This window comes from Rana temporaria, chromosome 1, assembly GCF_905171775.1.
Source record: "Rana temporaria chromosome 1, aRanTem1.1, whole genome shotgun sequence".
NCBI lineage: Eukaryota > Metazoa > Chordata > Amphibia > Anura > Ranidae > Rana > Rana temporaria.
The window spans coordinates 374,270,658-374,284,647 of record NC_053489.1 but is presented as its reverse complement, the minus strand read 5'-3'; the positions used below and the strand labels follow the sequence as shown (position 1 = coordinate 374,284,647).

The following is a 13,990-nucleotide window of genomic DNA, read 5'->3' as shown; positions in this document are numbered from 1 at the left end:
AATTAGCAGACCTCCAGCTGTTGCAGAACTACAAATCCCATGAGGCATAGCAAGACAGCCACAAGAATGGCACCCAGAGGCATGATGGGACTTGTAGTTTTGCAACAGCTGGAGGTCCGCTAATTGCATATCACTGCCCTAGATATTCCCCCCAGCACTGTGACCATATACTATAAGATACCCCTTTTATTGTGGCCCCACTACATCCCTGATACCCCCTACACTGTGGCCTCTCTGTTCCCCTGATACCTCTAGCATTATAGCCACCCAAGCTACCCCCTATACCCCCTCAGCATTGTTTTCCCCCATACACCCTTGATATTCCCCAGCACCATTATTCCAGCCATGTAGTAGCCCCTTTTTCAGTGGAGATACAGTTCATGTAAAGGAGTGGCGGAGGAGGGAGCATCCCTCCGGGCATTCCAAGCCTTTCAGTGCAAACACTGCTGGACAGCTGGTCTCACCATGACACCATCCACAATGCCACTTCTGCAGGTGGGCTCTCAGTGCTGCCGACTCAGCAGCTCCCACTCTAGCTCCTACCCCGCAGCCTTAGAGTCCCAAGCATTCAAGTTGCATGGGGTGGGAATAGAGCATCACCGACGCTCTGGCCCCGCCCCCACCCCTCCTTGCTGGTTGTGAAATAATAGGTTTTGTTCTGCACAGCACGGCGCATCGCTGCCAGCCTGCCTCCCCTCTGAATCCATCACTCTCATTTCGGGGCAGCATGGGCTCAAGGTCCAGCTGGTTTGGGAAAAGTGCAGGGACCCCCCCCCCATGCAGCTGGGGCCCCTGGGCAGTGCCCAGGTTTGCCCTCTCATTAAGACAGCCCTGGGCCTGGTCCTGGGAAATCTGCTGTTTTCTGTGACAGCAACTCTTCTCTTTGAGCCACCAGAGATGCTGGTCAGCTCCCTGCCTGATTGCTTAGACAACCATGTCCTGTTTCTCATAAACTTTGAACGCTTTGCTCCTCCCACGAAATTCCTGGGCTAAATGGATTGTAAAGTCTCATGGTTTTTCACCAGCTGCCCCCAGGGCCCCCCCCGCTGAATGAAATGTCTTCAGCCACTACTAAGAGAAATATATTCATAATTACAATATATTATATATATATATATATATATATATATATATATATATATATGACACAGATACAGCCATATATATATATATATATATATATATATACATACATACATACACACACACATATCTCGATTTAATTTAGATTACCCAAAAACCATATGGCAACAGCTACTATATCTGCTACCAGACCCCAGCTTCCTCACCTCCTGGTGGGGTGATCCTGAGGACCACGACATGGTACTAACGGGCAGAAAACCCATCTCTACCATCAGGAGCTCTGGTGAACACCAGTTAGTCTTTAGACCCCACACTTTGGGTGAGCCTGCATCATCCGGAAACTGGTCTCAGAGCCTGACCGCTGACCATGACATTATGTCTTGCTTTAACCATTGCAAATCCCTTCTTGCCTACCTTTATGCAGGCTATCATCCCTTCAGTCTTTCATGAATGCTGCCGTCACCTATGCAACTGCTCAGTGTCTGCCAACCCTCCATTGTTTGGCAATTCCTCCTCGCCCAATGCACACAATTTAAAATACCATCTAAAACATACAAAAGACATCCACAGCTCTGCACAAGCCACTGTATATCACCAGCCTCAGCCCCAAATATCTCCCAACCCATCTTCGCTTCTCTCAAGACCTCCTGCTCTGTAGACGACCTGTTTATTTGTCGCCTCCTTCATGCTCGTCTCCAGGGCCACTCCTTTCATCTTGAACTCCCTACCTCAATCCACCCAGCTACTGAATCGACTACTCTGTTTCTCATTAGGAAAGCCATTTCCTTTTGTATTAGAAAAAATTGTGTTACCTGCGCCAAGATAATATCAATAATAATATCAATATTCTAATTAAGTCTTGCTGCAATAAAAAGTGCAACCTCAAAAGGTTGGATTTAGATTTAGATTAGAAGTTGGCTTTTTATCTTAATGCGTAGTAGTAGTAGTAGTATTATTAAGGATTTATATCGATAATGGTTCACACAGCGCTTGACAAAATAAAGGAAAAATTACAATACAATTCAATACAAGAGGGTAAGGAGGACCCTGCGCATGAGAGCTTACAATCTAAAGCAGGGGTCTCAAACTCAAATTACCTGAGGGCCACAAGACAAGTTTTCATATCCCATGGGGGGGCCGCATGCAAACTTTCAAACTTCAAAAACAATAGTACTGGTATCAGCGAGCGCATTATTACCACCAGCACTGGTGTCAGCGAGCGCATTATTACCACCAGCACTGGTGTAAGTCAGGGTTTGACAAATTTGCTTGGAATCTAGGAGCCAGCTAAAACAGTTAGGAGCCAGAAAACGCACCCTGTCCCGACGAGCTTGCGCGCAGAAGCGAACACATACGTGAGCAGCGCCCGCATATGTAAACGGTGTTCAAACCACACATGTGAGGTATCGCCGCGATTGGTAGAGTGAAAGCAATAATTCTAGCTCCTCTGTAACTTAAAACATGCAACCTGTAGATTTTTTTAAACGTCGCCTATGAAGATAAGGGTAAATTAAGGGTAAAAAAGTTTGTCGGCATTCCACAAGTGGACACAATTTTGAAGCGTGACATGTTGGGTATGAATTTACTCGGCGTAACATTATCTTTCATAATATTAAAAAAAATGGGGCTAACTTTACTGTTGTCTTATTTTTTAATTAAAAAAAGTGTAATTTTTTCCCAAAAAAGTGCGCTTGTAAGACCGCTGCGCAAATACGGCGTAACAGAAAGTATTGCAACGATCTCTATTTTATTCTCTAGGTGTGTAGGATAAAAAATATATATAATGTTTGGGGGTTCTAATTAGAGGGAAGAATATGGCAGTGAAAATAGTGTAAAATGACATTAGAGACCACTGATCTAAAGGGAGAGGCAAGTGATACAAAAGGAAATGTGTATTTGTGAAGTGTATTGCGCTAACTTATATAAACATTTTACCACAACTGATCCTGTGAACTTGTTACTCAAAAAACAAAAAGTATGTACATGTGTCTATGATTATTAGTTAATGTGCAAACAATCAACAAATAATGTGCAATAAATACCAGTACAGTGCCCTGTGCCAAACTATAACATATGAATTCCTCAATCCATCAAAAAAATGTGAAATAAATCCAAAAAGATCCACAGCTTGAATGTGCCCCAGGATAGCAAGGTTCTTAAACCTCTACTCCAAGTTCACTGCTGTGGCGTCAAAATTCTCAAAAAAAAATAAAAAAAAAATAAAAAAAAAAGTTCCCCCCAAATCCAGCCTGCGATTGGCCAGAAATGAAAGAACCTTTAAGAACCTAGAAAACGTTATGGATAAATAAGAGTGGGGTGAGACACCATGACAATGTTTTTAATAGATTTCTGGGTCCATCTGAATGAGATTACAGCCAAAGCATTGGGAGTGATTGCTGACACACCTGAGAGAGGGAGTGGTTATCCAAATAGTTTTGAATACCTTAGGGCCAAACTTATATGTTTTACAATGTTTTTAATAGTGTTTTTTTAATAGTTTTTTAACAATTAATTGTGAGAGCGATCCAGCTGTACAAAGGGGTAACTCGGTACACGCTTAAGGATAACTGAGGGGGCTAATGCATTATAATGATTGTGTTAAGTCTCCATAAAAACAATGGGGGGTTGCCAGCAGGTTTGCACTTGGGGCAATACACACCCACCAGTTGTTAAAATAGAGGTTGTATTACTTCCAGGAATGGGGAGTGCAGTCTTCTAAAGTATAATGTGAATATGGAACCAAAGCGGGGGAGGGGTAGCTATGTATAAAATAAAATAAAATGTTGTCAGCAGGTTTGCACCAGCGGCAGCGAATAATAGCCAGTAACTAAAATGGCAACCAGTTCACTTCCAATAAAATGGAGTTTGGACTTCAGGCCGGAAGTTCCAGTAGTCAGGGAATTTCCAGTAGTCAAAATGGCTGATGTGGTGCTTCCTGTTGTACGAAGCATATGATAGGATAACAAGTAGCACAGGGAGGTATAAAAAGACTGACGAACACCAATGAGGCAGCTTCCTGACGACGCATTAAGTTGCGAAATGCATAGAGGCCTGCGGGACCATTGCCAGTTCGTCATGTCCAGCTGAGTATAACGAGGCTGGGAAAGCAGGCGACAAAGTGAGGCATCCCACGTGCGGACCAGGACACACTCGCACACCAAATACTCCTATTTACGGCTGGATTAGCTCAGTGCCGGCTCTCAGGCACTTTTACATGTGAGTGGAATAACTATATGTTTTAATCATAATAAATTCTTTGATATACTACACCATGATAGTCTTTTATGTTACATGAGTGGATATAGAACGGGACTACAGCCAAAGCATTGGGAGTGATTGCTGATACACCTGAGAGAGGGAGTGGTTATCCATATGAACCAAAGGCAGACTTCTGGGTCCATCTGGTGAGTGGACATTTTATCCGGTGACGGTGTAGGCACTATTTGCGGTGAAGGTGGAAACATAGCTGGGCATCACTGCAAGAAATCATCTATTTAGGACTTTCTTAGCACATATACATATATATTTTTTTATTTTTCTTGCTATCCTGGGGCACATTCAAGCTGTGGATCTTTTTGGATTTATTTCACATTTTTTTGATGGATTGAGGAATTCATATGTTATAGTTTGGCACAGGGCACGTACTGTATTTATTGCACATTATTTGTTGATTGTTTGCACATTAACTAATAATCATAGACACATGTACATACTTTTTGTTTTTTGAGTAACAAGTTCACAGGATCAGTTGTGGTAAAATGTTTATATAAGTTAGCGCAATACACTTCACAAATACACATTTCCTTTTGTATCACTTGCCTCTCCCTTTAGATTGTAAGCTCTCATGCGCAGGGTCCTCCTTACCCTCTTGTATTGAATTGTATTGTAATTTTTCCTTTATTTTGTCAAGCGCTGTGTGAACCATTATCGATATAAATCCTTAATAATACTACTACTACTACGCATTAAGATAAAAAGCCTTCTGTGTGCAGCAGCCCCCCTAATATTTACCTGAACCCCATCTCAATCCAGTGATGTTGCACGAGAGACTCGGCTGTGTGGGAAACTCCCTCATTGGCCAAGACGGCAGCGAATCGCTATTGGCTCCTGCTGCTGTCAATGTCAGTGAGCCAATGAGGAGAGGGGGGTTCGAGCTGCGGCTCTGAATTGACACACAGAGCTACGGCTCGGGTACCCCCATAGCCAGCTGCTTGCTGTGGGGGCACTCAACAGGAGGGTGGGGCCAGGAGCATTGAAGAGGGACCCGAGAAGAGGGGGATCTGGGCCGCTCTGTGCAAAACCACTTTGCAGAGCATAGAAGCATAACATGTTTGTTATTTTTCAGCAAAAAAAATTAAAAATCAAATGTGGCGTACAGAGAACATTTGGTGCCTCGTGTAGAAAAAGGCAAGCCAGAGGAACAGTCAACCTTTTTATTGAAAAAAAAAATCATAAAAACAGTATTCCAGCACATAAAATCAAAACATTTACATTTCGGTCAGCTAAATAAAACACTGGGGACATCTTCAGGAATTAACGATCCTTTATCTTTTTATTTATGGTATAAAGTGTGGTCAGACAAAATATATTCCCAGGTCACAAAACATCTATCTTCTGTATCGATATCTCTTAAAGTGAAACCACAACTGAAAAATACCATTTGAAAATTGGCAGCGAAAACCATGTCGATGAGAATACTCCCACTCACGATTTACTATTTTAAATGCAATGTCCTCATAAGGAGGCCCTGCATGAAACCTTAGAATTGCAAAGTCCTTATTGTCTTGGCAAGCCTCAAGGAAATATTCAGGAGTTGACCTTTTATCAATCAAATCTGGATAAAAAATATTAAATTTGTAGCCCTGTACAATCTTTGGAGGAGGATTGTCAAAATCATAGTGGGTCTGGTTGTATTTATTCCACTCAAAGCCAGTGTGTACACGATTAAAGAACCGAGGTTTACGAGGCCTGTATTTGTCTGCCCATAGATAGGCTTTGCTTGTAACTGGAATTTCCACACTGAATCGAGCTTCATCACCATCCATTCCTTCTTTTGCCTTTCGAATAAAGATGTCTTCAGCACTCTCACAAGCATCACCTGAAAATGTCAACATTTCTACAGTTACTAAAATTCTGTACTGGAAACTAAAACACTGTTATAAATAAATTCTCGGTCCCAAAACATGTACTATAAACACGGACAATAATCATGCGGTTTATCCCCAGAAAATTACCAATTTACTGTATATGTAAATACAATTACCCATGCATCAAATAAACTTGCCGTTTAACTTAACTTATTGATGACAGACATTGTTGCATTCCTTTCATGTCCAGACAATTTTACATTTTTCAGCTCTGTGATGGTTTGACTGACAATTACATCATCATGCAAGCTAGAGCTAAAACAACTAATTGGCATAATAGATTATAAAAGTAGCTGTCAACTATTTTCATTATCAATTAGTTGGCCTGCATACAGAATGCATTATTTGTTTACATATCAGGAAATACAGTGCAACACACATACAGCTCAGTACACTGTCCACAGGTCAGCAAGTGCCTAAAAACCCAAGAATGTGAATAGCAATTCTGCATGGGACATGTAGTCCTGGGCAGGAGAAAGAAGTGATTTAAAGTGATACTAAAGGCATTAAGATGTCAAACTTTCAGTGACCAGGTACCCCCTCTAGCCCCCCAGTATACTTGCCTGATCCCGATCTAGCGCTGTGCCCAAGAGCAGAAGCAACACTGCTCCCCCCCCTTACAGGACACAGATGCAGCAGCTCGTGCTGCTGTCAAGCACAGCCTGTGAGGAGGGAACAGGAAGCAGGGCAAAGACCCACTGTGTGTGTAAACAGAAGCAAACAGTGTGGCCCAGAAGAGGAGGATCAGGGCTACGCTGTACAAAACCATTGCACAGAGCAGGTAAAGCCCGGTATACACAGGCTGAACGTCTTGAGAGCATGCTGGAAAACCAGCAGCTAAAGGACTCCCAATCAGCCAATGGCAGTTCCCTTGTCAGAACACAACAGCTCAGAAGGGGCGATGCTATATTAACTTTGCATAGTTGGAACAGCTGCCCCAACTGAAGCAGACAGTTTTTTTTCCGTTCAACACAAAAACAAAGTTAATAGTGTGTGCAGTCTGCTCACATAATTTGTAATAAAAAAAATATTAGCCATTCTGAAGTTTCCCTCCAACCACTAATCATATTTTATATATACTGTGGTTCTGTACCAAATATGCTGCAGAACTCTCCCTTCACTAAGTCTGGCTGAAGCCATTTTAACTGTGGGCAGCTAAAGCTGCTGCCTGTTCACTTCCTGGATTTACACAGACACACACACAAATACAGACACACACACACACACACACACACACACACACACTCGCACCACTGCTTGCCTGTACATTTCACCTCTCGATCAATACACATGGATCTCTGCCCTCATCCAGCTTTACTTGGCTCTCCTATGACTTATCCCTCTTCCACTCTTCTGCCCCCCCCCCCCGCTTGCAAACTCTCACAAGATGAACATTAGCCTAGGCAAATTACAAGAGGAAGTGGGCTGTATAAGGTATTTACTGGCAGAATTAAAGAGGTTTTACTATCCAAAGTTAATACAACTTGGGCAGAAGATTTAATAGACTAAAGGTCCGCTCTTTAAATATGACATGTTTGGCATTTCATAAAAAAAAAAAAAGACATTTACAATCGCTCTATGCAGGGAAGATCTGCATCTGAACCCAGAGAAGCTGGAGGCTTATAGACTAGAGGTAATATAAGGACTTACAATTACATTGAAAGTAAAAAAGTTTACAAGTACCGTATTTATTGGCGTACAACACGCACCCTAATTTTAAGGGGGAAGTTTCAGGGGAAAAAACCCTGTTAGACTTACCGGTAACGGTATTTCCAGGAACCTTTCAGGACAGCTACTTGAGAGATGATTGGCTTCCCCCTCTACAGGATACACAAATCGGATAAAATTTAAAAGGCCCCTCCCTTTTCTCTGACCCTCAGTTGTTTAGAAGATCAAACAAACCTCCAAAGAGCACTCGGCAGAGGAAAAAACATAGAAACATAAAAAATAAAAAAACACCACCAGGTGAAAGTAGAATAGGGTGGCAATATAGGCGCTGTCCTGGAAGGCTCCTGGAAATACCGTTACCGGTAAGACTAACAGGGGTTTTCCCTCCTCACCTTCCAGGACAGCTACTTGAGAGGATAAGAAAGATTCTATGCCTTAGGAAGGGACGACAGCCTGAAACACTTTCCTACCAAAAGAGAAGTCCTGGCTGGAAAGGATCTGAACTCTATAATGTTTGACAAACGCATCAGAGGAGGACCAGACAGCAGCTTTAGAAATTTCTTCCCATGATGCCCCCGCTTTTTTTGCCCATGACGTAGCCATGGATCTCGTTGAATGAGCCCTAATTCTAGAAGGAGGGATACGAATTGACACTTTGTATGCTTCACATATAGCTAATCTACCTAGCAATAGAGCTTTTAGACGCTTTGGACCCCTTCTTGGGGCCACTGAACAATACTAACAGCTGGGAGGAACTCCTAAACCCACTGGGTTTCTCTAGGTAAAGCAGAAGACATCTCTATGTCTAAAAGACCAAATCTTTCATTCTCCACATTCTTGGGAGAGGCACAGAAACTAGACAGGACTACTTCCTGGGACCTATGAAAGTTTAACCACTTAAGCCCCGGACCAATACGCTGTCTAAAGACCCAAGGTGTTTTTACAATTTGTCACTGCGCTGCTTTAACTGGTAATTGCGCGTCATGCAATGTTGTACCGAAACGAAATTTGCGTTCCTTTTCTTCCCACAAATAGAGCTTTCTTTTGATGGTATTTGATTGCCTATGCGATTTTTTTTTTTTTGCGATATAAACGGAAAAAAGACCGAAAATTTTGAAAAAAAAAGAGATTTTTAATACAGCTTACCTGTAAAATCTTTTTCTTGGAGACATCACGGGACACAGAGCGGCATTCATTACTATAGGGTTATATGGAGTACCTTCAGGTGTAGACACTGGCAATCTCAAACAGGAAATGCCCCTCCCTATATAACCCCCTCCCATTAGGAGGAGTACCTCAGTTTTGTAGCAAGCAGTATGCCTCCCAAAATGGTCCTCAAAAAGAGGGGTGGGAGCTCTGTGTCCCGTGATGTACTCCAAGAAAAGATTTTACAGGTAAGCTGTATTAAAAATCTCTTTTTCTTTATCGTACATCACGGGACACAGAGCGGCATTCATTACTAATGGGATGTCCCAAAGCAATGCTTACAATGAGGGGAGGGAGAACATCTCCAAGACAAAAGGATTTAATTTAGAGATATACTCAAATCATAATAAATCCAACTTAGTTGAGAAAAATATTTTAAATTTTAAATTAACTCAAAAAAGAGGAGCCCCGGAATCCGAGGGTCTCAAACTGCAGCCTGCAGCACTGCCTGCCCGAAGGCAGTATCAGTATTCCTTCTTACGTCCAACTTGTAGAATTTTGTAACGTGTGGACAGAAGACCAGGTTGCCGCCTTGCAAACTTGAGCCATAGAGATCTGGTGGTGTGCTGCCCAGGAGGCGCCCATGGCTCTAGTAGAATGAGCCTTTAATGATACTGGAGGAGGCAACCCTTTCAAGCCGTAGGCCTGAGTGATTAATTGCTTAATCCACCTAGAAATGGTGGACTTTGCAGCTGCCTGCCCCTTCTTGGGCCCATCCGGTAGAATGAACAGCACATCTGTTTTCCGGATCTTCTTTGTAGCTTTAAGATAGGCCTTCATGGCCCTGACAATATCCAAGGTATGCAGCAACCCTTCCTTTCTGGAAGTAGGTTTAGGGAAGAAGGATGGTAATACCAAATCCTGGTTCAAATGAAAACTGGATATGACCTTCGGTAGGAAGGAAGGATGAGGGCGGAGAACGACCCTGTCCTTATGAAAAACAAGATATGGTTCCTTACAGGATAAGGCCGCTAGCTCCGAAACTCTTCTTGCGGAAACTATGGCAACCAAAAATACTAACTTCCGTGTCAGTAGAACCAAAGGAATTTCAGCCAACGGCTCAAACGGTTGTTTCTGTAAACTTGACAGAACAAGATTTAAATCCCAGGACAAAGCGGGGATTTAACTGGAGGTCTAATACGTAAGACCCCTTGAAGGAAGGTCTTAACCAGCGAGTGGGTGGCCAGCGGCCGCTGAAACCACACTGACAGAGCAGAAATCTGTCCTTTGATTGTGCTTAATGCCAATCCTTTATCCACTCCTAGCTGGAGAAAACTTAATACTCTATCGATGGTAAATTTGCGAGAAAGCCATCGCTTGGACTCACACCAGCCTACATAGGCCTTCCAGACCCTGTAATAAATCACCCTAGAGACCGGTTTCCTGGCTCTGATTAGGGTAGAGACTACTTTCTGAGACAGACCTCTACCCCTGAGAATCAGGGATTCAGCTTCCAGGCCGTCAAATTTAGATGCCGTAAGGCAGGGTGGAGGATCGGACCTTGCGATAGCAGGTCTGGCCGTAGAGGAAGAGTCCAAGGGTCTCCCACTACCATCTTTAGGATGAGTGAGTACCATGCCCTTCTGGGCCATGCTGGAGCTACCAGGATGACTGGTATGTGTTCCACCCGGATCCTGCGCAGCAGGCGGGGTAGTAACTGGAGCGGGGGAAACGCATAAAGAAGTTTGAACTGATGCCAAGGGCAAACCAACGCATCGGTTCCGCAGGCCATCGGATCCCTTGAGCGGGATATGAACCTGTCTAGTTTCTTGTTGAGTCTCGATGCCATGATATCCACGTCCGGCACTCCCCATCTTTGGCAGAGTGCTTGAAAGACTTGTGGATGCAGAGACCATTCCCCCGGCCATAGAGTCTGGCGGCTTAAGAAGTCCGCCTGAAAGTTGTCCACTCCTGGAATGAATATTGCCGTTATGCAGGGCACGTGCGCCTCTGCCCATAGGAGAATCAAGCTCACCTCTCTCTGAGCGGCTTGACACCTGGTTCCCCCTTGGTGATTTATGTATGCCACGGCCGTGGCATTGTCTGATTGAATTCTCACCGGGAACCCCTGCAATTTTGACGTCCAAGCCCTGAGGGCTAGTCGAGCAGCTCTGAGCTCCAAGATGTTGATGGGCAACTGCTTCTCTGGCTTTGCCCAAGTACCTTGGCGAGTGCAACCATCCAAAATTGCTCCCCAGCCCGTCAGGCTGGCATCTGTGGTCACTATCTTCCAAGCCACTGGGCTGAAAGACTTCCCCTTCAGTAGATTCTGAGGGTCTAACCACCAACACAGACTTTGTCGGACTCTTGATAAGAGCGGCAACGGGATATCCAAGGCCTGTGGCCTTCTGCTCCATGCTGACAGGATGGCTGCCTGTAGGATGCGAGTGCTTAGAACCAGTAGGATTAATTCCTTGATGGCTTTTACCTTCCTCAGAGGTAGGAACACTCCTTGTTGTTCTGTGTCTAATCTCATGCCGAGATATTCCAACTGCCTTGTGGGCTGGAAAGCTGACTTTTCTCGATTTAGGACCCAGCCGAACCTCTCGAGGTATTGGACCGTGAGGGCCACTGCTCGCTCCAAGCCGGGAGACGAGTGGTCTATGACTAGGAGGTCGTCCAGGTATGCTAGGATCGTGACCCCTTGGATCCTTAGCTTGGCTAGGATCGGAGCTAGGACCTTCGTGAACACCCGGGGGGCCGTAGCCAACCCGAAGGGAAGCGCCACGAATTGGAAGTGACGCGAAGCCACCATGAAGCGTAGATATCTTTGATGTGGCTGATAAATTGGAACATGAAGGTAGGCATCCTTTATGTCTATGGACGCCATGAAGTCGTCCTTCTGGAGTGTGGCAGCTGCTGACCGCACGGATTCCATCCGAATGAGCGGATCTTTAGATATGCATTTACCATCTTTAGGTCCAAAATTGGCCTGACATCTCCATTGGATTTTGGGATGATGAATAGGTTGGAGTAGAAACCAGCCCCTGTTCCAGGACTGGTACTCTACTATTACTTCCTGGGAAAGTAGATGATCTAATGCGATCTTAATGCGGCTCCCTTTTCCGGATCGTTTGGAATCCTCGACTTCTGGAAATGAGGAGGAGGGAAACCTTAGGAAATTAATTTGTAGCCTGTGGCCACGGAAGACCGTACCCACTCGTCGGGAGAATGCTGGCTTCCCAAATCTCTGAAAAGAGTCGCAGCCTTCCCCCCACCTTCGTGGGTGGGGGCGCCCCTTCATAAGGTTGGCTTGGGGCTGGTTTTGCTGGTTTGCGAAACCACTGCCTTTTGCCTCTAACAGCCTGTCCTTGTGATTTGCGTTGAAGCGAAGTTTGCTTTTGCAGGAGGCCGTCGATACTGCTTGGCATTAGAGGGCCCCTGCCCAGGGGAATACTGTCGTTTTAAACGCAGGCCCCTGAACCTTCTTCTTAGTTGCAAGAGAGTACTCTTGCCGTTTGAAATGGTCCTGAATGTATTTATCTAGGTCTTCTCCGAAGAGTCGTCCTCCATGAAGGGGAACCCTACCAGGAGCTTCTTGCATGGGGGCTCAGCTCCCAGCTTTTTAACCATAAGAGTCTTCTCATATGGATAAGGGGATAACGATAAACGTGACGCTTGCTGGATAGAATCCTTGATTGCGTCTACCGTAAAACATATGGCCTTAGGGACATCCGAAATTTCTTCTGCCTGCTGGGGCAGGAATAAGTTTAAGCATCTGCTTAAATTGATCCGATAATGCTTGAGCGACCCCAATCGCAGCCACAGCTGGCTGTACTACTGCCCCTGCAGTAGTGAAGGAGTTCTTAAGTAGTGCTTCCAAGCGCTTATCAACGGGATCCTTGAACACCTGTATGTTTTCTACAGGGCATGTTAACGATTTGTTAACACATGAGATGGCTGCGTCCACTGCAGGAGTAGCCTATCTTTTGGAAAAATTTTCTTCCATAGGATATAGGACAGAGAACTTCTTAGGTGGTAAGAAGATCTTATCTGGCTTGTTCCAATCTTGGAACAAAACTCCCTCTAATAGAGGATGGATCGGAAACACAGCATTGCTTTGAGGCGCCCTCAGTGAGCCCAAAAGCTGAAACCGTCGATACCTGGAGATCTGGTACTGGCAAGTTGAATGCCCTATGGACCAAGTCCGACAATCCTTGAATCCCCTCCAGCTCTCCTCAGGGAGACTGCCCCAGACTCCTCTGTATCCGGATCCTCGATCCCTGAACCTACTTGGTCCTTGTCCAAGAGGTCGTCCAATTCCCCTGAGGAAAGGACCTCCTCTTCTGAGGGTCCGCGCTCGGGCGACGGAGATCTATTCCGCTTACTGCCCCGCATAGCTGCGGCTATCATTTTACCCATGCTTTTCTGCATCTCTTTTAAAGAGGTGAGTAATACCTCCTCCGTGACCATCTTAGGGTTGGACTGACCCGCGTCAGCTCCAGCCCCAGATCCCGATGGCCCCAAGGCTCCCTGTGGGGAAAGCAGCGGCATAGCTTTGTCCGAGACCTCAGACTCTCTGGGGGAATCCCCACCTCTTGTACCCTTGTTTTTTGATGCCATGGTACAATACCGAGGTACACCTGCTACTTATTGGTACCTGGGACTTATAAATAGTTAAATGCCCAAACACCTGTTTGGGGGATAAAAAAAAAATGCTTCCTCTCCCCTAGATGACACTTTTTTTTTTTTTTTTTTTTTTCAAAAAAAAATTTTTTTTTTTTTTTTTTTTTTTTCAAATCTAGGAAAGAAAAAACATTCTGTCCCCCTGAGTAGTATTGCAAGAAAAACTATGAGATGGAAAAGAAACAGCCTATTCCTAGGCTTGAAAACAGTCTTTCTGAAGACTGCAATATTCTTTCTGGCCACTGTGTGTCCTCGGCGCC

At 44.6% G+C, this 13,990-nt stretch overlaps 1 protein-coding gene across 1 annotated transcript in view; it reads right to left on the bottom strand.

The window, feature by feature from the left end:
• Window positions 1–5,502: 5,502 nt before the first annotated feature.
• LOC120928674 (cactin-like) overlaps window positions 5,503–13,990 on the bottom strand; it is a 362,945-nt gene continuing 354,457 nt past the window's right edge. Inside the window, exon 9 of the mRNA XM_040339676.1 lies at window positions 5,503–6,181. Coding sequence (XP_040195610.1) covers window positions 5,691–6,181 — 491 coding nt within the window. The 3' untranslated portion in view covers window positions 5,503–5,690. The remainder of the gene's footprint in view (window positions 6,182–13,990) is intronic.